Source organism: Myripristis murdjan, chromosome 7 (genome assembly GCF_902150065.1).
Source record: "Myripristis murdjan chromosome 7, fMyrMur1.1, whole genome shotgun sequence".
NCBI lineage: Eukaryota > Metazoa > Chordata > Actinopteri > Holocentriformes > Holocentridae > Myripristis > Myripristis murdjan.
Genome location: NC_043986.1, coordinates 23,438,063 through 23,464,187, shown reverse-complemented (window position 1 = coordinate 23,464,187; position 26,125 = coordinate 23,438,063). Strand labels below are relative to the sequence as shown.

The 26,125-nt window shown below is 41.9% G+C and overlaps 2 protein-coding genes across 5 annotated transcripts in view; one reads left to right on the top strand and one right to left on the bottom strand.

The window, feature by feature from the left end:
- Positions 1-263: 263 nt before the first annotated feature.
- Positions 264-22,988, top strand: rapgef3 (Rap guanine nucleotide exchange factor (GEF) 3). 4 transcript variants are annotated; one of them, XM_030055571.1, is made up of 28 exons: positions 264-331; positions 3,022-3,107; positions 8,131-8,175; positions 12,481-12,587; positions 12,681-12,802; positions 13,783-13,960; positions 14,424-14,508; positions 15,014-15,074; positions 15,549-15,625; positions 15,726-15,872; positions 16,071-16,177; positions 16,752-16,840; positions 17,172-17,250; positions 17,820-17,970; positions 18,099-18,181; positions 18,311-18,341; positions 18,509-18,587; positions 18,788-18,925; positions 19,091-19,188; positions 19,431-19,556; positions 19,901-20,082; positions 20,223-20,313; positions 20,436-20,486; positions 20,639-20,726; positions 20,899-20,963; positions 21,127-21,181; positions 21,424-21,495; positions 21,827-22,988. In XM_030055571.1, exons 2-28 carry the CDS (start codon positions 3,024-3,026, stop codon positions 21,943-21,945), a joined length of 2,610 nt encoding a protein of 869 aa, XP_029911431.1. In that variant the 5' UTR covers positions 264-331; positions 3,022-3,023; the 3' UTR covers positions 21,946-22,988. The 4 variants fall into 4 exon arrangements, with proteins under 4 accessions (XP_029911431.1, XP_029911430.1, XP_029911432.1 ...); XM_030055570.1 differs by lacking the exon at positions 264-331 and adding an exon at positions 2,096-2,267; XM_030055572.1 differs by lacking the exons at positions 264-331; positions 3,022-3,107 and adding an exon at positions 4,552-4,950 and having other exon boundaries at positions 18,512-18,587.
- Positions 22,989-25,496: 2,508 nt separating this feature from the next.
- The window catches only part of itga5 (integrin, alpha 5 (fibronectin receptor, alpha polypeptide)), a 34,419-nt gene continuing 33,790 nt past the window's right edge, over positions 25,497-26,125 (bottom strand). The window contains exon 30 of the mRNA XM_030055567.1: positions 25,497-25,730. Coding sequence (XP_029911427.1) covers positions 25,647-25,730 — 84 coding nt within the window. The 3' untranslated portion in view covers positions 25,497-25,646. The remainder of the gene's footprint in view (positions 25,731-26,125) is intronic.

Here is a 26,125-nt window from a genome sequence, read left to right as displayed (position 1 = left end):
CAACCACTCTCTCACTCAGCCACACACACAACACCACGTTTTCTTTTTCTCTCTCTCTCTCTCACAGTCAACCCCCCACCCTCCTGCACCCAAATCGACACACACCAATTCTCACTGCCATGCACAGCCCTAGTCCCGGGGCACTTTCATCATGACCAATCAGAGAGATACAGGAAACTGTGTCTAACAGCACTCGCTATAACTCACATACACCACAGTGCCTGAGAAATTATCATCGGGCATATGACAGGAGAAAAGACTAAAAGAGGAAGACAGAAAAGCTTAAAAGTGTGGGAGATTTCAGGCTGAAGAATCTAACAAGACATTTAAGGTAAAAACTGACTTACTCATAGCTCATCAAAGTAGTCTTATTTTGAAAGTTGGCTTCATGATTATTATGAAATATTGTGTCATGATGTATCTTGCTATTATTTATACAGTATGCAATACAAGATGAGTCATTCACAGGATACTCATCAATTATCATTATATATTTGTTAAGTTTTCATGAGAATAATATTTTTCATTTGTCCTCATGATTACATTGCTCCAAATCTGAGGAGACACTCAATAATTCTATGTCTAATTAACATGCCATATATTTGTTTCTTCTGAGTATGTAAAGCTGTATTTGAATGATTATTATTGATGGGATTTTGGTTATTTATTACCACATGACTGTGCTGCAGCAGTATTAGAAGATATTTAGAGACTGGAGGTGCCGAGGGACTCAGGATCTCTTTCATGGTCTGACTCTTTAGCGGCTTTGCTCATGAATTACTGTCTGCTTCACTTTCAACCCCAGCCCCTCCTTTCCTCTATGACCATGGGGTCAGATGAATAAAATATCGCCCATTCTCTCTGCCTTTCACTGCTCCCTGGCAAAGGCTGACATAAGGAAGGAAAAGGTGTGTGTGCGTGTGTGTGTATGTGCATGGCTGTCACTGAGTGTGTGAGGACTATAGCAAATGGGCACAACAAAGACAACTGGCAAAGAACACATTCCATGGGCGTAGATATGTTGCAGGAAATCCCACTCCCATTCCCACAGGAGCTGAGAAAACACACACACACACACACACACACACACATACACACAAACAACATAAAAACAACACAAATGCTCAAATCACTGGAAAACTGATATAACAGAGTTAATATTGTCACACTAACACCCACTGAAGCTCACAGTGACATGGACTCTTTAGGATATTGCTTCGCACACAGCAGGGGAGGCAAACAATACACTAATTTTAAACTCTCTTTCTGATAACTTCACATCACTTCTCTGTAGTGTTTCCAAAATGGGAGCTAAGATCAAAGGATTTCAGTAAGAACTTGACTGACTCTTGTGTAAAGACAGATTTGTCCCTGCTCAGGTCGGATACAAATTGAACTGTATATGCACCTTCACTAGGGGGCAGCATTTATTTCAAACTACAAGATAGGTTTGAGACGCTTCAAGCACAACGAACTTGGGACAAGTTCAAGATGTCAGCTGCCTAAATTTCTGTAGGATTCTTTCTGTAAGATTGAGCTTTTTTATTACAACATCTGTATATTACGTTGCCAACCTAATCTAAGGCCATTCAATCTCAAACCAACCCTGCAATGTTAATTAGCTTTCACTCCCTTCCCTCATCCACAAGGCAATTATCATTTTCTGAATTTTCTGCAGTTAGGTCTCTAAACACGACCCCTCTCTTAAATTGTGACTTTGAGGTTGTCCCATTCAGTTTGAATTGACATTCAAGAAGTGGGTTGTCCTGTTAAGTGCTGCTGGAGACTCTTACATGAAGTTCAAAATTACCATAAAGCCCTAGAGACAGTGGCCTTACTCTCTATGGCATGTTGCTGTGCACATATGACAATGACAGTCACCTTGACAGATTTTATCAGAGACCATGGCTATGTGCTGCTCTTCCTTATCAACCAAACTGTCGTGTTTACATTCCCTCAGGAGGTCATAAGGAGGAAGACTGGATTCCTCCACTGTGAGCATACTTAAATTGGCATTTCAGAGTCCCTGGAAGACAAAAGAGACTTATACAAGAGAGAACAGAAGTGAGTTATACAAGAGTAGAAAGAGCCACTGGAAACATAGCTGGCCTCACTTGGAGCTGTTGCTTCTCAAGAGCGCACTTTGATTGTATTTTGTTTTTGTTTTTTTTATTTGTTTACTTGTTTATTTGTTGGTATGAGGGACATTTTGGGCATATGCAGAGATAGACAGAAGCATCTATAACCCCACGGGAGAGTCTGACTTGGTAAGCAACTATTGTTTGTCCAGAGATGGTGGTGGATATACACCATGTAGTAGCTTCAAAGTACAGGAAGAATGTCTTCTTCTATGCAGTTGAGTTGCCTCAGACTATTTACATATCTTGAATGCTGCTATTTGGATTGTGTTTTTGTTATAGGCAAGAAAGCAAATTCCTTAGGTTTTGTGAGCCATCAGTCACTACGCTCACTACTGCAGTAGGGCTCCAGAGGTCAAGTTTGTCTAAAACCGAGGTATCTCATGGGAGCAACAGGTCTTGGAGTTTTAATAATGACACAAGAGCTACAGCCACAAGAGCTGCTGTAATGCTAAATCTTTCAACAGTTAATTCAACAAGAGGAACACAAACATTCAAGACTGGAAAACAGCACAGAATAGATGTTCTTGTCAGTGTGTACTCCGTGGAAAGACATGGCAATTTGACTCAAGCACTGTGGTCAGTACAGGAAGGGCAGCCCTGCGCTGGAACAATAGCTGGGATTTAAACAACTCTTATGTAACGTGTTCAGCCTGCGAGACACAGTTGACCGCGATCCAGTTGTAGCTGGAGGTGCATGGGAAATCAAGTCCAAGAGAGGGTCCTCCTGTATTTGTTTGACAGTACCTCAGATTTACAGCTTTCTGCCCTGCTTTGAAGATTAAAATAACACCAGACTAACTCATGATAAAGCCTTTCTGGTGTTCTTTTCTGGTTGTGAAGAAAGTCTAACCATTTTCTTGCTTCTCCATGTTTTATACAGATATGGCAGAAGCCATGTCCTCTCTGGAGACCTTAATCAAATCAGTCCTGTCTTCACCAAGAAGGGTGACAGCAGAGTTTGGAGAAGTAAGTCATCTGTTTCTAAACCACAGAGTAAATCAAGTCCACAACAGTAAAATCATTTTGAATGACAAACATTAGGCCTGTAGCCCAGTCAAATTTAGGGTCACAACAACACAAACAAACACACTTGAGATAGACAAACTGTAATGCAAGATAGCACCATGCATTCACTACAGCTTACATAGATATCAGTGACACATAATGAAATGTACACCACTGTTCTTGGAGTTTTATGGATACAAATGTTATAAATAATGCAAATATGGCGGTTTAACACCTTTGCAAAGGTGAAACACCTGCAATCAAACTGAGAACTATGAACCCTGGACAATACTGCAGATGGCTTTACTGATGCAAGACACCGGCACACTGCCTGCTCTCCTACCTTAACCGCTGCCTGCCCTTGAAGCTGTTTATCTGTGTGTCCATGTGCCCACAGTGGCGGGTTAGCCAGACAGCTGGACAGCCTGATAAGTGTGTGCGCACATGTGTGTGTGTGTGTGTGTGTGTGTGTGTGTGTGTGTGTGTGTGTGTAGTGTTGTGCAGTCGATGCAGCTCTTGCAGACTTCTCCGAAGTGCGGAACAAACCATGTTGTGCAGTGCCTGCCTGGAACAGTACACCTCCTTAAATTTACCCTTGACTCAGTCTCATTAACCTGCACTATCAGGTGCTAAGCTGAAAGACCAACCTGTGCCTGGTGGGTGCAGTTTTCACGCAGGGATGTAGTGGAGATTAAGCCCACCTAAACTCAATTTACCTACCCTTTAATCTGTAGAGAACTAACACTTAAAGACTGAGAAAAATCTTATACTATACATCAAAGTAACCAGCAAAACACAGATGTTTGTTTCATGAGGATGATGTCTTCCATGAGAAGAAAAGGCAGACATAAATGCTTCTCTTCAAAGTATAACTAATATTTCTTCATAGTGGTAATTATGGCGGTCACCAAGGTTTTAGTCACCTTTTAATTTACCAGCCTACATGTTTAGTCCCACTGATATTTTATTTGCATTACAGATTTTGGAAACTTACATGCAGTGGTCTGTATCAGTGGTTTTCGCACTGAGGGGTCACCAGGGGCCTTGAGAGGCTTTGCAGGTGCCTGCCAGATAAAGGAGGATTTATTAGGATGTTTTGATGATGATCTTTTTTTTAATCATAGTTTGCTTGTAGTTTTGTTTGGTTGTCAATTTTTCCAAGGGACTAAATATTTTCAAATGGGGGTCTGTGGTCATACATTTTAAGGGTCACATGAAAAAGTTGGGGAGCTCCTGGTCTACATGAGGCAGCATATTATGAAGCACCTGCCCCTCTTTCATTGAGACACGTCAGAGTTGACACCAGCTCAGTCAGATTAAGTTTAACCCAATTAAGCTGAGCTGTAAAAGTGTCAGAGCAGGGCAGTTTAATGACTCGAGGTTATTTGCCCAGGAGTGCACAGTGACACACGCAGCTCCACAAAGTGCGCCTGTGCTGAGAGGGGCGTCTGAACGTTACATCCTGTCCCCGCAGAGGCAGGCGCGTCTTGCGAGGCAACTGCTCCGGCTGTGGATGAGGAGACAGCACACAGGATACAGCCTGGAGTTCACGCAGAATAACCCCGGGGTGGTTTCGTAAAATGTGAAGAGGTGGATTTACTCTGTCGGTATGCAGTGTAACGCGTTGACAGATCATGTCCGGGGGTGCTGCGTCCGCGTGCAGATCTTCTGACTGGGGCAGTTGCTGTTGTTGTTGTTGGCTGTTTTGACCCAAAACAAGATGCATCTGTTTCGGAGTTACAATTATCAAGTCTTCCCGGACCGCTGCTCTGTGGAAACGCCGACCATACGAGGCATCAGCTGGGTAGGCTGCTTTTTTGTCTTAGTATTACTCGTAGACATCAGATTTCCAGGGCAAGCAGTGAGGAATGTCGCTAATAAAGTTTATTTTTATTATGATTCTGACCTAACAACTATGCATAAGCTGTTATGTAGAGAGAGGATGGGAATGAGAAAGATGACAAGGATGATGAAATTTTTGATGTTACCATTGGGATCATCATCATCATCGACATCATGTGCGCTTTAGTGATTTCTGGCATTGAATTGTAGCCTATGTCTTGTGCAGTTTTGAAGTAATTGGATGACACTGCATGCTTTTTGTTAAGGTTTATAGTGAGTTTTTGAGATTTTTTGGTTCCACACACAAATAACAGCCAATTAGATGTCACCTGCTTCCTTTAGCAGTTAGAATATCAGCAGCAGAGTTTCTTCAGAAGTTGCAGTGCATTGTTTCTTGGCATGTAAAGCCCCCTTGAGACTGGAAACAGCGATATTGGGCTTTAGATAAACTTGAACTTGAACTATAGGACTATACAGTGCTGAGAGGTTAATATTCAAGTCTTGTTGGCTCCTTAATTGAGTCGGGGTATGGTGTGGAGTCAGTGCCAGATGGACTCAAGGACTTAACATAATAAATCCCTAGAAGAGCTTTCTTAAAATGACAGCCACCCTTCAGTAAGATGACTGATGCAGTGTTGCAACTTAAATCACTGAAACTGTGTGAAATGAGTGTGTGTCAGGTGCAAGAGAGGAGGGGAAAGTGAGAGATTCGCCCCCACTATCAGAGTGCAGGTCCAAAGCGTGCATATGTGGAAACTGGGGGGCGTGTGGGTAACCATGTTTCCTCTCACCCACCATCACAACATGTTTGGGTCCCCAAAAGCAGAAGATTGCAAACGCCTCAAGAATGCTTCCAGTGGACGGGGGTTGATTTTCTCCATTGTGTTAGCAGCTGGGGTGTGGGGGCACAGGAAGGTAGCAAAGCATAACCAAAGGTTTTATTAAACTCAGGTTATAAATAGTGCATTGTTTATTGTTCACCTTCACCACTCCACCCCCGCTTGGTTTACAGCACGGATTGCAAAAGAATGCACAAAGGGGAGTTTTTTGTTTCCAGGTCACAGGAAGAGGCAGGGCAGTGCTCTCAGGCTCTAAATTTACTTGACTTTTAGCATCATTTGTTCATTAGGTCAAAGTCCTTAACTAAGACAATTATAAATCTACACAGAGTGTAAGCTGGGCCTTTTCCTAAATCTGTGCATTTGAGTAGCAGTGCCCTCATGTAACAACAGCATATTGTCATATTTCATGTTGTTCATTTTTATCAACAAGAATGCATAATAAACTGCATTTGCATGTCAGGGTAAGGCAATTCTGCATATATTCTTACAAGAGCTGAGGAGAACAACATAGTAAGACTCACATTATAGTGCAGCCTATATGAGCCTATATGATATAATCTAAAGACACAGTCAGAGCTGTAAAGTTCAAGTTTATGAGCTACTCAAACTGTGACATTTCACTCACGAGCATCTTTCCTGTTTCTTATTTCTTACTGCATTTTGCATATCTTCAGATTGAGATTGATATAAGATAGAGATTTACAGAGGCCCTTTTTTTCCACCACGCATCTGGTGATATCAGCAACGAACATAATTAAATTGTCTCCACATTGAGGCATTAGCTAATTCCTTCTCTGAACAAATGCAGTCAGGTACCAACAACAGGGGCAAAGCTGAGCTCATTTTGCAATCATCATTAGGAAATGCCAGGGCACCTTTTCCCCATGTCCCTCTTGCTCTTGCATACCAGTGGTGAGACATTGAGACAAAGCAGAGCAAAATGCCTCACATTCATAAAGGGTTCCCATTATGTCTGCCAGTCTACAAAACAAAAATGCACTGGTTTCTCTGCATATTTTTAGTTTTTCATTGGTTTTAAGTGTGACTGAGCTTTTAGCTCCATGCCAAGCACATGGTTCCAAAAGTGGAGTCATATTTGTTTCATTGTTCTAAATCCTTTGATTTGAAACAAAGCATTAGCCAGTGCAAGTATTTAGCTGCAGGTTTCTACAGCCAAAATGACTGACTTGCAGCAGATCCTGAAGAAACCTCTTTTATCGAAGCTAGTTGCAAACAAAGGGCAATGTACCACTCAGGCTGTGATCATGTGATATGGCTCGCTGCACAGCAGACCGACCAAAGCATACCAAATTTACTCTGTCAACAAAAGGGGTGGGGACACACGCTTATTTAATAGCTATATATGAATGAATTGGAAAGCTGATCACAGCTGCCTGATCAATAGAGCCAGCTGCTGTATGTGTGATGTCAGCTGTGTCATGAACATGAGCAGAAATGAGCACAGCAGAAATGCACCAACAGATTTCCCACATAGCATAACCAGGTACCAGTATCTCCCCAGACCATAAATCTTGTGCTTGCCACCTGAGCTTGCAGTCCCACACTGTGGCTAAGTGAAAATAATGTGCCCAGCATTTTACTCTCTGTGGGCATCAGCACTAAACACCCACAAATTTTCCCGATCTGTTAAGACAGTAGGAAGTTGTGCCCCATAAAAGATCAGCATTCGCCTATAACACCTCAGGCAGTGGAGTCTTGGAAGTGGAGTGGCTTGGGAATGCAGGGAAATTACAGTACCTGTGTGTGGATCATAAAAGTGTTGTAGATAAAAGCTGAGAAGCAAAGAGGAAGTACAAATTTGGCCTGACCACCGACGTGGCAAAATGTGATGTCATACAAGGGCAGCAGGTCTAAGTTATGATTGCTCTGACTGTTGAAGGTGCACATTTTGGATCTGAGAAATCACTGGAAGATGTTGAGATTAGCATGTATCTGTAACAAGCCACACAATATATTTCATCTTTAAATTCTTGCTATTTGTGTTTCTTTACTGATGAAAAATGAGTTACACACACTAACTCGGAACAGGTTGAGCTAATATATTTTTCTCGACTCTCATCTCAATGAAAAAAAAAAATCAGTCTTTACATCCGGATATTCCAGCTTGAATATATCTGCTCACTTGTTGCACACCCGGTAAGATTGTAACAAACAACCAGTCCAGCTAGTTCTTCAGGAATGGCTTTCCAGAGAAAACCTGTGTGCTTGATTTCACTGTAAAAGTTTTAGAAGAATATGGAGAAGTCATTTAATGCTGTTAACCTTCCTCTCTCCTCTAGACACCGCTGCCAGAAGCCCTGGATTCAAAGGACACCATGAAGCAGGTGTGTATGCTTGCCAGGGATAGGGAGCTATGATACATCTCCAGCCACCCTCCCTCCACCACCCCCACCCCCAGCAAACAACACTTCAGTGTTCTTCCCTGCGAATGCTGAAGGATCTCTACATCTCAGCCATTTTTGCTCTCAAGCAGTGGATTGTCTCAAATTAAACATTAATGGAAATGGGGATGTTTAATGAAAATCAGTGGGAAAAAGGTGAATCTCTTGAATCTTCAGTAGGCTTTAGCATTGTAAGGCATGTTGCCTCCTATGTAACTTTTAATATAAGAGATCCATGGCCTGTATCAGTATCATGATCACTTCTGTAAGCACATATTAATCTGTTCCAGGAAAGTAGCAATCACTATTTATGAGCTGACCATAAGTGTTAATACTTGTTGGTGTAACCCTGTCCTGAAATTATTATCAGCCCCAGTTTCTCTCTCTCTCTCTCTCTCTCTCTCTCTCTCTCTCTCTCTCTCTCTCTCTCTCTCTCTCTCTCTCTCTCTCTCTCTCTCTCTCTCTCTCTCTCTCTCTCTCTCTCTCTCTCTCTCTCTCTCTCCTGGTCACTTGCGCACTGTATCACGTGCTGCATCAACCTCTGCTGCTTTCCAGAGTTGCAGTGCTTGCATCCTCTCAAACTGCTGAACTTGTTCTTTTGTTGTTATAATATCCTGCATTACTACTCAAGCAAGTCTTAAAAACACATTCCTAGCAGGGCAAGCAGTCACAAGGAGTCTAAAGGGCACTCAAGGGTCCACCGTTAATTGACCTCCGCGGCCCAGCCCCTACCTCACCCAACCCAGCCCTCTCGCACTTCTTTATCTCGACTCCTTCACCAGCCCACTGAGAAAAGAAAAAGACTGATAAGAGGGTTTGACATGGAAAATGAATCCTGTTAAGCTTCAGTGGGCTCCCCAAGAAGCCAAAAAAGGTAGCCTGAAAGAGAGAGGCAATTAGAAAAATCATCCTTCAGTGATGTCTAGACAACAAGTGGGTGTTTTTAACTTAGTTTTTTTTAAGCATTTCACTGTGTGTTGGAGAGAGAAGATAGAGCAGGCAGACCGTAATGGGAATAAATGGAATGGCTGCAGGAGGCAGGCTTTGGTTGCTTAGCAAGCATTGGCTTGTGGACTCCACATTGTAACAGTTAATAATGAGCATCATACATCCTGATAGCATTCTACAAGATGGATTGTTTTTAATAAGCTTTGTTGCTCATGCTCCATTATTTATATTGTTGTCAAAGCAAATTCCTTTAATATGCAAACATTTTAAGGGAAACTTGTAATCGTTGAGGATTATACAATTCCCTAGAATGTATTTGCTCACAAGATGTGAGCCAGCAGCATTGCTTTGATTTAATAGTATTTTATTATTTGTTTCACAAACTGCCATATCCCAGAGAGTGGCCTCATATTATATGTTTGAAATAAAAAATAAGCATTTTAAGTGTGGTAATCTCGTTTATAAACCTTTTCAAATTTGTGTCTTTTCCGCTTGACTGAGTTTGTGCTATGTTGCACCTAGAGGGCTTTGCACCTCAACTTATGGTACAGAGGATGACGCAATTACCAGCAAATTCTGAACCCCACTTGTACAATTGCAGTTGTGTTTCTTGAGGCCACTTTATCATACACATCTAGGTCAAGAGACGAGGTCACACAACCAGCTGACACAACTGCTTGAGAGGTCTCACAACAGATGCTGCATAAATCACCTGATCAAAGGCCTGGAAAAACATTTCTACTTTATTGATTGGTAGTGTGCTGCAGGAAGGAAATGTTACCCCTGGAAATGTGCTCTAGCACTTTTTTCAGACATTGAGAGAGAGGGCGAAATAGGGTCCCTGCAGTCTGCATAGCTACATTACGCTTGTTGGCGCCACACTCATAGCCTTAAGTTGCAATTGCTTCTCACACCATATAGCCCACCAACATCACAGAAAAAGTAAGAGGGAGGAATGTCTCTCCCACAAAGGAGACATTGGCATTGGTACCGCACACCGGACAACTATACACCATCGTCATTCCGCCCAATATGGAAAAATACATTTAAAAACCACAAACTATACAAACCACATACTATACACTTGAAACATTAAAAATTTCAGCCAGAGCCTGAGTCAAGTAAAATAAATAAGTAAATCGGAAGACAGAGAAGTGAGGAAGTCAGATAAGTGTTATATAAAGACCTTTCAACCAAAGGACTGAGTTCCAGCTGTAGGTGGACCTCAGTCATTGGTCATAATTGTCTATTCAGGAATTACAGACGGTCCATCTCTCATGGGAATACATCAGTAAATGACTGCACAGAGCCTGCGTGTTGTTATACTCGGTGTCATTAACTGGCACACCTGTGGGAAAAGTGTTTGCTCTGTAACTTGACTCAGTTGGAACAATTACCTTCGTAACACACAGGCTATAGTTCCTAGATAGCATGATTAGATGGCCTACATGAAGACAATAAACAATATACAGCCTGCAACAGATGAAATGCGACGTACTGAATAGCAGCGATGTAAAGTGGAGCTGTTTATTCGTTTTGTCTGCGTGTTGACATGATTGTCAAGTTTAGCAGTAAAGGTCAATGTTCTGAAAAACGTCCTTAGCTGGCCCCAACAGTGAAATATGACTTTATGTTGTTTTTATCCCAGGAAATGGAAAATTGCCTCACCGAGCTACTTTCATACTTCAGGGTGATTTATGCCTTTCGAGATCCGTATCTCAGTTTTGGAGTTGACATGCCTGAGAATGGAACGAGTGGCTTCCCAGGGGAAAGCGGGCCCCTGGGAGTATGGGTGACTAGAGGCAGCTTGCCCTGTCCTCTGGGAATGAGGGGCACAGCATAACTCCCATGGGGCATAGCAGAGGCCTGGGCACATATTTAGTGAGGAGATGTCAGGTCTGGAAACAGGCCGATGTGGGGATGATAGGTTGAAGCGCGTGCTGCGGTGTGTTATTCACACAGTTCACAGGCTCTCAGACTAGCGCATAATAATCAGTAACCCTGCGTGAACCTTCGTCTGACATGTATGTAGCATGTTTTTCTTGCTCCTGGTCCATGTGAAAGTGCATGTGTTCTGAACCTTGCTGTGGTATGTGATGCTTGAGTCACACTGTGTGAGAACCTCAGGTTCTGTCAGGTTGTGTTGCCATCGCTGAGGCACGGGGTCAGCAGATCAGTCATAGGTCAGCAGCCAATTTTTTTCATCCTGACTGACTTGGAGAAGACTCCATAGGAGGCAAGGGAGGCCAAACTGCAGGAAGATTCTGCCAAAGGCTTTCCCACATCCCTACAACTCCAGTGAGCAAGAGAGAACTGATAAATAGAAAATGTCATTGTTTGGTTCTGCATGCATCTCAACACAACCACCTTAGACAAACAACAGTGCCTCGAGGAAAGCTGAAGAACAAACAGATAAACTGTCTGAGTCACTCGTAAAATCACAAGACCGGGCACGAGAGAAGCGAGAGAGGGAGGGGAGGGGTTAAAGCGTTCACAATCACTCATTAAGTCATTAAAACAGAAAATCATGTTGTGTTGTAGTTTGGTAAAATTTGATACCGACATGCTGCGTGCAGCATGAAAAGGCAGGAAGTAGGACAGTGGCCTCAGAGACAAACTAGCACATTCTGTTATATTACATAAGCCTGACTTCTGCATCAATGGCTGATACAGGTTTTGGACCCCAATTACATAGTTTATGTGGTGTGTTTGGGTTTTAGAACTGACCGGGGCGAGTTGGGTGTGAGGAAGAGGGGTGTTTAGGGGGAAGCATGTTGGACGATTTGGCACAAGCAAGAGCGGTTCAAAGGAAGTAGACTGATGGCGGCCAGAGAGGAAAATTTGCTGTCACCACGGTGCCAGCCAGTGACCGAGTTGTGGAGCCTGAGAGCTCAGCGAGGTGTGGGAGAGTTTAACGCAGCAGCTCTCTACACATTCTCACCAACCTGCCTCCTACACACACCACATTGCATTCCTGCCCCCACCAAAGTCTCCATTCGCACTGTCGGTGTGTATTTGCACATGATATCTTTGGAGTGTCTCTTTCTGAGTAGAAAACAGTATCTCTCACACACACACACTTGTTTCTTTTATTAATTTCTGTCTGCCGCCAACACAGAAGTCAACTGTTTCAATAAACAAGACCATCTGTGTTGAGCATCATCCTTATTTATGTACACAGCTCTGTCTTGCTCTGTTTTCATCATATCATAACTGTGACATGATTCATAACTGTCTACAGTAGAGAGAGAGTAATTGTTTAAGTGTTTTTTACTCTTTCATGTTTTTATCCTGATCCAGTTTCTGTCAGATCGTATTCTGAAGGCAGCGAGAGCAGTCTATAGTGCTCTGATCGAGCGCGATCCCAGTCTGATCCGAGATAGAAAATATCACCTCAAAACCTACAGGTACCTGCTCTACTGCTGCACCTTTTTCCGTATTAAATCATGATGGTTGCTGTGTATAATCTGACATTGTTGTTTACTCTCTTTCGCTCCTAGACAATGTTGCTCAGGCAAGGAGCTTGTTGATTGGTTAATGAAGCAAAATGAAGGCCTCCAGTCAAGAAGCCAGGCTGTTGGAATGTGGCAGGTCTTGGTGGATGAAGGAATCCTCGTTCATGGTGAGAGCAAAGAAGTGAAGACGCATTTCTTATGAAAACTGAATGTTCAGTTCAAACTTTTGGGAAGGAGCCAACATAACGAATACACCAAAAAAAAAAAAAAACTTCATTGCACCTTGGCATAGCTTCCACAAGTGTGTGAGATTATGCTGGAACGATGTAGCACCATTTCTCACAAGAAATTCTTTCATTCAGCAGGTTTCATTTTTATAATATTTTGATAATGATAAAAAAAAAAAAAAAAAAAAACTCTGCAGCGGCCCAAAATTTCCTGGAAGTGTTTTCAAGTAGTGCAAACTTTGGTGACTGATTCTGCCTTGGCACATGTTTTACAATGTGTTCTCGCTCAGCCAAGCATTAGTGACCACTCATGCTCTTTGGACGGGGACATTGTCACCCTGGAAGAGGCCACTCCAATCAGAGCCGAAGTGCTTCACCATCAAGTGAAGGGGATAACTCTGAATAGATTTGCATTAATTGCCATTTATCCTGCCATTTAGGAGTGCAGTGAGTTATTGCATGTCAGGAAAACGCATCCCATTTGCATTTAACAGATTTTAAAGCAACAGTTTGCCCAAAATGCACAAAAAAACAACATATTTTCCCACTTAATTGAATTAGTGAGGCCTCTGACAAATACAATGGTGTCTTTTTGTGGAGTTCAAACCTTCAAAAATGTGTCTGTGGAAAACTCAACCGCAGCAGCTTTTTCCAAAAATAATGACACAGATAGCTGACGGCCCTTTGGGTGAAGAGGTTTTTTTTTTCCTGAAGAGCACCAGCAAACCGTATCTATCCGCCCCAGATTTGTGCTCACTAGGGGTGAATGGGTGTTTGAAAGGCGTTTAAGAGATTGTGTTTTAGTTCATTTTTCAGTTATTTCTAATTAGTGTGTTTCTTTAGTTAGACCTACGCCTTAGATCTGCTAATTAAATTTAAATCTGACTGTTTTGTCTCCTATCCCAACACACACAATCAAGTGAAACACGAGCTGAACTTCCATGACAAGGACACCCAGTTTTACCGCTTCCTGGACTCAGAGTTTGGGCTGAACCACACAACCAATGAGAGGGACTCAGAGGACGAGCTGCAGGAGGGTCTGTCGCTGTTGTCTCAGATGGGCCCCGACGCTCTGCTCACTATGATTCTACGAAAATGGTCAGTGTCTTATAATAACTACGCTGTATGATGTGTATGTTGTAAATAATGTGTGTGTGTAGCTATAGTTTTGAGCACATTGGCTTATTGTATTCCTGATATTAGAAAAAAATATAATCTATGTTGTGTCATACCCCTAAGTGTGTGATAAATGCTTTGGTTTTATTACTGACATTGGATTGTGATTGCCTAGCCAAAAAAAAAATCCATTTCATGTTTGTTATATCTTAGAGTTGTAAAATGTTAAGACCATTGTGTGTGTGTGTGTGTGTGTGTGTGTGTGTGTACGAACAAAAAAAAATTACAGTCCAGAATCCTGTTGGACTTTACTCTGAGGGCATTTCAGAATGATGTTTATTGCATTTTGGAGCCACACCAGATGGATTTTCTCACATTTTTAGTGAGGTTGCTGAAGGGTTCTGCGGCAGTATACAGCAATTGTCTGCACTTTGCTTTTATTCAGCCCCAGTCAGAGGAGCGCTGAGGACCTGGAGGTCATCTATGAGGAGCTACTCCATGTCAAGGCTGCTGCTCACCTCTCCACCTCGGTTAGTCACTATTACTGCCTGATCCAGACGTCAGCAGCACATTGTGTCCTATACAAAGAAAGAAAATCACTCGTTTACTCTCATCATTTAAGTGTTTGCTTCAAATGAAGAAGTGTGTCACAAGTGCTGACTGATTTTGAGATTAGCCTCGATGATGCTGGAACACCCTAAATTTTATTTGATATGACAGTAGAAGTAGAAGTTTTTTTTTTTTTTTTTTTTTTTTGAGGCTTGTACTGCTAAATTCATTTATTCAACCACAACACTTTGTGCTTTGTGATCATTTAAATGTAGCGCAGTTGCCTTATACTGGAGCTCATGTTTTTTTTTTTTTTTTGGAATGAATTGCTTTGGTTATTACCAGAGCCAAACCATGCTCCCATGCAGCTATTTCCTCTTGTTCATAAACTACTCTCTGACCAAAGAGCCATCTGGATACTACATGACGTAAAACAGGAGTTATCCTTGGAGTCCACTCTCACTTCTTGTCCTGTTGTGCCTGCAGGTGCGTAAGGAGCTGGCAGCAGTGCTGGTGTTTGAATCGCATGCCAAGGCAGGAACAGTCTGTGAGTGTGACCGCTTTGCTGACATTCGAGCTTGGATGGAGGACAGCCTCGCTCCACAAACACACACGCACACACACACACTCATAGTTTCACAGTATAGATGCGCTGATGTGCACAGCTGCATTGCCTAAATCCTCCTCTGCACATCACATGTCCTTCAGACATAACAAATGATCTCCTCCAGATGAGCTGTGTGAACCATCTGGGATTTTCACGAGCTCATGTCATGATTGATTCATTGCTTAACTGAGGGCAGCCTGGCCATAATATATCTTTTATGTTCTTCTCATCTTTCACCACTCTCATCCAGTCTTGAGTATAGAAGATGTACATGATAAAACTCATTATACAAATGTGCTCTGTTCACCTAATCTTCACGTAATGATTGATGATGATGGTAAGGAGGTTATTCAGATGGAGATTTGAGTAAATGGACGATGTCAGTGCTAATTGTCTGTCTTTTTTGTGGCGTAGTGTTTAGCCAGGGAGACAAAGGCACCTCCTGGTACATCATCTGGAAAGGCTCTGTAAATGTGATCACGCATGGGAAGGTAACAAACCGCCATTAAACACAAAACTGTTACACATAAAAAGATGCAATGATGTGTCCTTGACTTATCCACAAACATGGGCTAAACTGTGAATGTGCAGGGCCTGGTGACAACACTGCACGAGGGTGAGGACTTTGGGCAGCTCGCTCTGCTGAATGATGCTCCTCGTGCCGCCACCATCATTTTGAGAGAGGACAACTGCCATTTCCTGCGAGTTGATAAACAGGACTTCATACGCATCCTCAAGGTATTTCTGATTTCTTCTGATTTTTTTTTTCTGTGTCATAAATCTAGGAAAAGCCTCGTTAGAGAATATAAGGTCATCATAGAGGACTGTACCAGAGTTTCAAGGCCTATTTGTGGGTACTTCCGCTGCAAATTCCACTCCACAAACATGCCAAATATGTATTTGATCGGGTCATCTTTCATGTTTGTTGTTCCTCAGGATGTGGAGGCTAATACGGTACGGCTAGAAGAGCATGGGAAAACTGTGCTAGTTTTGGAGAAGAGCGCCGACTCAGCTGACCAGGGAGGGGCAGGAAACAGCAGCAAGTAAGAAAAGTCTGACACACCCACCTTGCAGACAATACAGCCTCATTTAACAAGCAGGGTTAAAACCATTAAGAGCCTTGGAACGCACTTAACCTGGGCGTGGGCAGAAATAATACCATTAAAACAAATGCCTCTAGTGGTCATTGTGACATAATGAGGGAAATATATACATTATCCTTTGTAAGATGTGTTTAAGGGGTTATTAATGGTGTGTTATATTAGTGAGTCAGTGGCTGGCTCTTTAAAGAAACGGACTTCAACCCTGCCTCGCTGAATGGCTTGTTATCTGTCCTGAAGTGTTTTAGCAAATGTAAAACTGAATCGCTGTGATGTTGACCTCTTTATACCGTGTTGATCCGTGTTTTTCTTTGTTGCTCTCTTCAGTTACACACCTTCACATGCAAACATCTCATGCTTTCTCGGTCATACACACACACTCTCTCTTCATTTTTACAGTGTTTTGCATTTTTTCCTTTGTAAGCCATGACCACCGTTCCTCCACACAACAACAAAGCATTGTTATCTTCTCTTCTTCTTCTTCCTGCTCTCTTTCTCTTCTGTCTGAACTCTGCAGGTACACGGTCATGTCAGGAACACCAGAGAAGATCCTCGAACACTTGCTGGAAACGGTGAAGTTGGACTCCAACGGAAATGACGCTATAGGTGGGAGCCTGCAGGCATCTGCTCGGCTGTGCCGCTGTTTTTCTCAGCAACATAATACTGATCTCTGTTACGGAAAAGAGAAGTCTTGTAGCAATTTACAACCAGTCAACTGACAGGGATATGCACGCTTTGGTTCCCGTCCAAATATCTAGTATGGCTTCTTGTATCATGGAAAATGATCTTTCGCATAAAATAGTCAACAAACATAAATAAAATAGTGTACTCAAACGCATTCCTAATGGTTTCATGTCCTGTAAAAGCAGGCGGATGATTGTAATTACTTTTCTAGTTAGTGAGCTGTGTGTTGTTGTGATGTTTTCTCTCCCTGCAGATCCCTGTGTGAGCGACTTCCTTCTCACCCACAAAGTCTTCATGCCTTCCAGCCAGCTGTGTCTCGCTCTGCAACACCAATATCCAGTGTTGGTCATAATGAAACTGTGATGATGATAATGTGTTTGATGTACTTGTGATGATCTTATCTGTGTTTTCAGGAGAAATGTTAAGACTACCTTCCAAATGAGAGGCACGCTCAAATAGAGTTGAGGAGACTGTCTGCAGACTGATATATGAAAATAATGAATGTCTGCAGTCAAAATATAACCAATTTAAAGTTTGTTAATGTGCAGTAATGTGCAGTGGTTTGTCAGTTTTCCACATAGTTTTGAGGACATAGACTCAGCTGACCAAAAAAAAAAAAAAATGGAATAAGCGTGTAATTTGATGGATGAGTCTACATGGTTCTCAGCCTGACTCACTGATAAATTGTGTGTTCATTGCAGTTTTTCGTCAGTCCACTTAAATCACTTAAGTCAGCCCTCAGCAAGTTTGCAAAGTTCCCCTTTAACCTGACAGGTTTGTCTGAGAGCACCTTCTAGGTAGAGGTAAATGCTTATGCACATGCTGCATAAATTCTGTTATGCATAACTGAATTCTTCATTAGCCATGCTTGTTGTGTAATGCCCCTTGACCCTGAGTGCACCTACCATGCGGAGCCGTCAGAGGGTTCAGAGCTAGAGAAGGCCGCCTATGTCCTCAACACCCAGCAGAAGGTAGTGAAGCTGATCGGCCAGTGGGTGGCACTGTATGGCCTTCTGCTGAAAGAGGACCCCATTGCTGTAGACTTCCTGGAGGTAAGCTCGCAGGCTGAAGTTTATTACATTTATGGCCATGTTAGTATAAAGCTCTGAACATTTGTCAGGACATTACATATTCATCAGCAATACATGTTTTTTCAATGTTAATGTTTGTGTTGAAACAGAGGCTGAAGAAGGAGGTGGCAAGTGATTCCCGTCTGTCCAACATGCTGAAAGAACAATTTAGAGACCGAAGGAGAACAAAAGTGTAAATTGCCTATGTTTATCTGCATCTTCATGTCGCTACTGTTTTTTTAGGCCATTCTCGTTCTCAAATTTCATAAGTCAGATATATTGCAGCACACCATCTCACATGGTTTTTCATTTCTTACTGCAGACTGGAGAATGGATACCAGTCACTGACAAGGGTAAGCATCTTCACAGTAAATTTCCCTAAAGTGTCCTGAGATGACAGCGTGAACCAGAATGTCAAAGTTTCATTTGCCTGAGAAATCAGTTTGAATGTCAGATTGCTGTAATTTGTCACTTTAATGTCACTGACTCGCTGACTCACTCCGATGTTTGATTTTATCAGCAGAGCCCACAGTTTGACTGGTTTTCAAATTGTGAGGAGCCAGTGGGGAGATTACAGCCAATCAGAGCACAGGATAAAGGTGGGTAAGGCTTCATCACTAAAACTCCTGAAATTATATCAGTCAGCAATGGGTATCTGTGTAAATATACAGATTAACTGTAAAGATTAACTCAGCTAGCTACGATCTTGTTTCACTAACAAGTCTGTGTCACACTCATGTCATTGCTTATAAAATCAGAATATCATCAAATTATCTGTTTCTGTGTTTTCTCACTGCAGTGCTGTATGAGATCCTCAGGCCAGACAGCAACCCTCTCAAACTGATGCTCCCAGTGAACACGTCTGTACAGGAAGTGATGTCAGCCATGGTCAACCCTGGGGGTGATCACGTCCTGGTCAAAATGAACTCCATGGGAGGTGAGAAGCAGCAACTTACCATTCTGACACATCCCTCGAAATATTTTCTTCAAATGTATGTGGATCTGTGTCATGTATATTAACAGGTGTTGAAGCCTTATGCCCTGTGTTTAGTCTGTGGTTACAGATCATAATGGCTTTTTCTGGTATATTACACACATACAGAGAGGGCTCAGTTAAAGCTGGATGCCACTGCTGTGTACACCGCCCTGGGAGTGAACGAGAGGCTGTTCCTCTGCACAAGCAGCCAGGTGGAACAGCTGGTAAGCACCGTTTCTCCTCCAAGCAAATGTTTTCTGTAAAAGCAGAAGAAAATGGGGTCTCAGCTCTTGAGCATTTTAATTGTGACACCACCTCATTCAGTTGTACATTTGCAATTAATTTGTAATGTGTTGTCATACTGCAGTGCCCATAAATCTGTGTCACATGTCGGAAGGGCTCTGTGGTGCTGTACAGAATGATGTCATGCTAAGCTGTATAGTCTCTCTCTCTCTCTCTCTCCCAGATGCCCCTAAAGGAACAACAGGGTCCAGAGGAGGGAACCACCGACACCCTCGAACAGATGTGCTCTAAAGACATCGCCAGCCAGCTCACCAACTATGACTGGGAGCTGTTCACTGCCATGCATGAGGTAAGCTAGCTGCTACAGTTTAGCCAGCAGCATAGATGGTTTGTCATTTGCACCATGTCAACATGGCTACGTGATTTCCTCACATCAGCGTAGGACTGTTTGCTCCTCAGACATCTGAGTCACACTCTCTGGCATCTCTCATCTGATAACTGAGACATCATCTGGTCCTCTGACCCACCACTTCCTGCAAACTTCACATCTCAAAATCAACATTCCTGGCTTGTTCTTGATTTTTCCCAGAGTCTTACTGTTGTCTCCTATTTTTTTTTTTTTTTTTTTTTTTTTTTTTTTGGACTTCTAAGATCATTTTATTTTTTTCTAACTCACAGTATCTGCTTCTCCAGGTGGAGCTTGTCTACTACATATTTGGCCGTCACAAATTCCCAGGGGCCATCACAGCCAACCTCGAGCGGTTTGTGCGTCGCTTCAACGAGGTGCAGTACTGGGTGGTGACTGAGCTGTGCCTCTGCGAAGACCTGGTGAAGCGAGCTGTGCTGCTCAAGAAGTTCATCAAGATGGCTGCAGTGTGAGAGTCATTTACAAAGAACTTTTGCCACATTTGCATACTCAGTCTTGTAATCCTGCAATATGAGCGCTTACTTCAATAAAAGCACAATCTCACTGTGGAACCTGACTGTAAACAGTTATGTTTGGTCTCCGTCTCAGATTGAAAGAGCAGAAGAATCTCAATTCGTTCTTTGCTGTGATGTTCGGGTTGAGCAACAGTGCAGTACAGAGGCTTTACAAGACCTGGGAGGTGAGACCTACTGAATACATGATGAAAACAAACATTTTATCACCACTTACCAATAATACCTTTGGCAATGACTAACCATGACTAATGACTAAGCACTTTGTCCTTGTTATTGTGTGTTACAGAGAATACCCAGCAAGACCAAAAGGGTTTATTGTGCTTATGAGAGGCTGATGGTAAGCGTGCATGTTCTCTTTTCAATGCATTTCATAAATGTCCAAAACAGTCAGTACACTGTACACTTTTTCTTCCCTTCAAGGCATTTTATTTCCTTCCATTGGGCATAATTTGTTTAAAGTGCTAATGTTTTATCCTCTGCTGTAATTAGGATCCATCACGTAACCACAGGGCCTACAGACTGGCTGTGGCCAAACTCAGCCCTCCTTACATCCCCTTCATGCCTCTGCTACTCAAAGGTAACAATGCAACACTATCAAACACGACAGCATGTACGGTACTTCATATAGTATTAACTTGAAATGTCAATCCACCTGAGGTTAATCAATAAAGAAGCATGTGAGCCCAGATTGCATAACTAAATCATCAAGATACTAATCATTAACTTGCTCTGCTCCTGTCTGTTCCTAGACATGACATTCATCCATGAGGGAAACAAGAGCTATACAGACAAATTGGTCAACTTTGAAAAGATGGTGAGACCCCAAAACATTATAACATATATGTATAATGTTTTCTTCTCTTATGATGTTTATGTGTTGCTGTGTTGCCACTATTCACTTCAGATTCTCACATCTTGTTTTTAATGAGGAGAAAGCTTTGGCTCAAAATGCTTTTCTTTCCCTCTGTTTGTTTCAGCGCATGATTGCCAAGACTGTGAAAATAGTGCGAGGATGCAGAAGCCAGCCTTATGGTGAGTTATCGAGTCTGGCTTGACACATGCTCATCTTGGTTTTGCATTATTTTCAGCATCTCCGTCCAGTTTATGCTTGACTCCTGGATGTGGATAAAATTATCCTTGCATTCTCTCAAGAAAGGTAGAAGATTGCACATACATGCTGAACTACATTGATAATGTCAGGCTCATGTCTAATACTGCACATATAATGGTGATAGTGTATGGTGTTAACATTGCCTCCTGTCTCTGTACTCCAGTGCCTTCATCACCACAGAAAGGCTTCACAGATCGAATGTTTCTGGAGACACCTGCTATTCGCCTGTCTACATGTAAGTCACACATCTCCATTTTGTTTGTTTTATTGACCTCCACAGCTTCAATGTTCTGAATCTTTACTGCACAAAAAATATATAATTTAAATATAAAAACACCTAATAATATGCATTAAACTGGAGGAATTTAATAACCATCTGAGACAATATCATGGAATGCAATCTATCAAATATCAGGATGCATGACAGCTGCCTAAATTGTGAGCTTTCAAAGTGCAAAACTGTTTCCATCATACCATTTGTTGTTTGATGTGTCCTGTTCAATTTTCTTATCTATCTATCTTTTCTTAAATGTTTACTATATTAAACATTTGTTACTCTTGTGCAGACTCAGACCACACTCTCCCTCTGCGGAGTCCCAGCAACATCCGGCACTACGTTCAGAACCTGAAGGTGATTGACAATCAGCGCAAACTAACACAACTATCAAGAACAATAGAGCGCTAGGACGTCGACCTGCAGATGCATAAAGACTGTAGCACTGTAGCCCACCTCTGAATCAGAGGGTGGATCACATCTGGATTAACACTTCCACTCTCATCCTGCTAAGATGGACCTCTGAAGATGTTACATGAGCGAGTCTGAAGGTGAAAAAGGGGAATTTCTGCTGTGGATGTTCAGTTCGAATCATGGCGCAGCTCCCCTTGGTCATTATCAGTGCAGCTTGGAGACAGAGGAAACTGGCAGTGTGCACAGTAATGACCTCTAGTGCCTTACAAGAGACCCTGTGTTGGCTGATTGTCCACAGGCCTGTACTGAACATACAACAAAATGCCAGTTGGTGGATGCTTTTATCCAAAAAGCCTTACAGTAGGCCTATATAGGATTATATATAGGAGTGCACACGCAGCAGTGTTAATGAAACACTCCCACTGAGCTTCATAAGCAGCACAATCTCACAACACTGTACAGTTATGCCTATCTTTTGTGTTAACATACATTTATGTGATTGTTTATGTATTGTATAGTGCACTCTGGGAAGGAATCACAACGTTGGTTTCACAAAAGTGCCATAAGAGCACTGATTCTGCACATCTCAGCCATATGGTAATCAGTTTTGTTCAGTAGTTTCTATTTCACTTGTATTTCCACATTAAAGCTGAAGATATCCTATCAGATCAATGTTTGTTAGGCAGGCAACTAACTGAACATGCATATTATTTCATACGGTATTGTATGTTATTTTCTAAATAAATTATTTTCTGAGTTACGTGTATTGAATGAGAACACAAGGAAACATTTCTAAAAAGGGAAGTATTTTATTTAAAATACAAACCATACCAGGTACAAATTATCATCACCCTTATCCCTTCCCACCCGCCCTCCCCTCCAAAAACAAAACAAAACAAAACAAAACAAAACAAAAATACCCCCCAATATGGGGTGAAAAGAATTCACAACAAATCAGTTTATCATTTGCATTCAAAAAATACTCTCGTCATAAATATGTACAGCTTCTTTTTGAAAGTCCAGGAGAGGGATTATGGGCCAAAACATAAGAGAACTTAAAAACCAGTGCCTTCTCCTGATGTAGTAAAAAAAAAAAAAAAAAAAAATCCCCTCTCATTATAAATAATAGGTTGACTAATATGTTTAGTCTGTATGCCAATGTTGAAGCAATGTTAACATTATACAACAGATAATGTTAAAGGATTTAGATATTTTAAATTTATCAGCTACCAAAAGGAGATTTAGTATACTTTAGTGTGCTCCCATGACAAATACTGTCATGGGAGCAAATACTGATTTATTGTCCAATTTGAAGGGGCATGAAAGAGTGTAACGAGGCAAAACAAATGTAACACATGTGGTTAGTATGATGGTGGTGTTTGGACAGGTGATTCAACTGCACCGCACATAAATTATCACACAACATCAACATACCTGAGCTCAACTCAAGATATGTCTCCGTGGTCACCAGAGTCTGTGCTTCACACTTTTGTGTCCGTTTGTGTTTTTTTTTTTGTTTGTTTGTTTTTTTTTAAATCAGCATGATCAAAAAGAGTGGTGTGGAAAGTGAGTGGCGAGTACATCTGCAGTAGGAAAAATCTTGAAAAGAACAAAAAAGTTTCACACGTGGACTACGTTGGTGAGACTGTAAGTGGAAGTGAAAAGCCAGAACCCCACAAGGGGTTTAGTCACATGTTTCGACACACATCACCACATTACAACGTTCTGGTTTATCACAACTCAGTCACAAATAAGCAAAACAAAACAATGAAAAATAGAACTGTGATATTAACAAGAGTGAATATAAATATTGCACTTCCAAACATTTAGTTCCCAGTGCCTAGTTGTTATCCCTTTATTAGAGGTACAAACTGACATTCTGCACAGCAACTGACACAACTGGACAGTGGCGTTACAGTCTCTATATTGTTTGTGACAAATGCCACTGAGGTCCTAGGTATTCTAACGTCTGCCATGCACTTTAACAGCCTGAACACTCACTGTGTTTATGCCATCATTACCAACAGCAATGCAGAATGGCCTGACCTCTCGAGCTACAGAGGCAATGGGGACGGACAGGGCTGAGCAATGGGAAAGGTGTAACTACGTCATACAAAAAGCAGGCATTCATAAATATACCATTCGCACACATGCAGTATGCTGTATGTATACACACACACACATGCATACACACGTACACGCACTCTCAGACATTAACTATTTACACTTTAAGGCACATAAAACCTATGTACAAGACATATGAAACCAATACAATGCATTTCAATGTTCAGTCCCTGGGTGAAGCTGTAGCCTTTTGGTAGTGAGATCACCGCTGCCGCTATCAGCCGTCTTTGTAAATATGGACAGCTTTTAGAAAACAGACAAAACATACAGTATCTCACAGTATCACACACACACTGTATGCTGTGTGTAACATGGATCCTGTAGACTCATAAGAGTGAAGATCCTGCCTGTTCTCACACTAAACTACTGTTTCTCTACTGTCTTTCACGGCTACTACAGATGATTGTCATATCTTTACTTCAAGACATCATTACACAATGGCTGTAAACTCCGTGGATTCCCCTGAGCGTTGTTTGTGCCCAGTCTCGTTATGAGCCTACCTCTGTCCTGGCACAAGCAGAGACATCTGACTCTTCCCCAGGAGAACACCACTAGCCATTTTTTCCTGACAGACGCACCACACTGTTTCAAGCCTAATGTGAGGTTCCACAGGTCTGTGGTGGTTCCAGTCACACCCCAGTCGACTACAAGACAATGACGATGCCAGCATTGGTAACTCTGAACATAACAAACAGGATTTAAAACAGTGATCAGTAGGAGTTAAAAGTCAAAACTCAAAGGAAAGGTCAGTCAGTCTTTGGCGTCTTTTTAGTAATATCAGTAGATTTCTCCTTTGAGTGCAAAAACAACTGAACCCAGCACTTTCCACCAACCTGAGGCAGAGAGAGAGATCATTTTCATGGACAGTTTGGGTTAAATTCTGTAAAATGAATGAAATTATGTGGTTAAAAAACTGAGCTATTTAACAAATTTCTGGTTTGGACATGTTTTCACCCTGAACCTGGTATCCTTGTCATCTGCTTCAACATAAAGCTTGTTCAATCACGTGTTCAGGACATATCAGAAGAATATGTTTGTGCCACCCACAGGTAGCGGTATTCACAGCTCCTTGCCACCACATGGGCATTTCCTGTCAGAGGCAGTGAACACATCAGATCATTAGCACCAAAACAAGGCAGTTAACGGGGGTAACGAGGAATTCTCTGTGGTGAGAATTCCCAAAAGGAAAGCCAACAGGCATCTTCCTCCATCCACAGTGTGGGCCAAGGTTCGCCTGCATTTCTGCACTTGGTTTACAGTCAATAGTGTTGTTCTTCAGTCCAATGTTAGTCTTGAGGCAGTCCAACTGTGACATTGAGAAAAGTTCAATTTGCTTACAATCCCAACCTGCCAGCAAACAAGACATATATTAAATTAGAAAGAAAAAAAAACATTCATTTGGTTTGGAGATCTTTGGGTTTTTGTCTTCTAGTGCAGCACAGTGGAGATCCAGTGGTCTTTCCTCCTCCTAAACTCTTCAACCGTAGTCTGATCCGCTCTAGACGTTCCGTCGTGTTTCTCTATTGCAATCATACGGCCAGTGGCTCTGTGCTTCTGGTAGCTCTGGTGGTTGGTTAGGCCTCGGAGGCAGCCTGTGGTTTCAGTTGCGCTTTCTCCATGGCAGTGCCATAAGGTAGAGATCGCTTGAAGAAGCCAAGCTGAAAAAAAAAACAAAAAAACAAAAACATGAGAGGTGCACACTGATGAATTTGACAGTTGCAGTAAGCCTGAAGTCATTTTATCAGTCTGAATAAGAGTCAACTGTTATCAACCATTGTATCTAAACCCAAAAGCCTGGCCTCTAATGATGAAAAGTGGGGTTCCACAATGAAATGACAAATATTTTTTTCAAATTGCGAGCTAATTTTAAATGTCAGAATATTCATCTATTAAAAAGTTATTTCATTTAGGATTTTTTCCCAGTCTCTCTAGGGTCATTACCTCTTCCTGGAAAACAGTGCATCTTCACTAGCAACGTCATGCTGAACCAGTAGACATGGACAAAATTTTCAACCAATAGAAATATCACATTTTTGAACAGTCACACTGTTCC

Excerpts from the sequence above, each read along its gene's own strand:
- rapgef3 (XM_030055571.1), top strand. The coding sequence starts at position 3,024 with ATGGCAGAAGCCATGTCCTCTCTGGAGACCTTAATCAAATCAGTCCTG. Across the intron at positions 16,178-16,751 it reads GGGGCAGGAAACAGCAGCAA|GTACACGGTCATGTCAGGAA; the intron begins GTAAGAAAAGTC and ends TGAACTCTGCAG. Across the intron at positions 17,251-17,819 it reads TGTCTCGCTCTGCAACACCA|CTACCATGCGGAGCCGTCAG; the intron begins ATATCCAGTGTT and ends CCCTGAGTGCAC.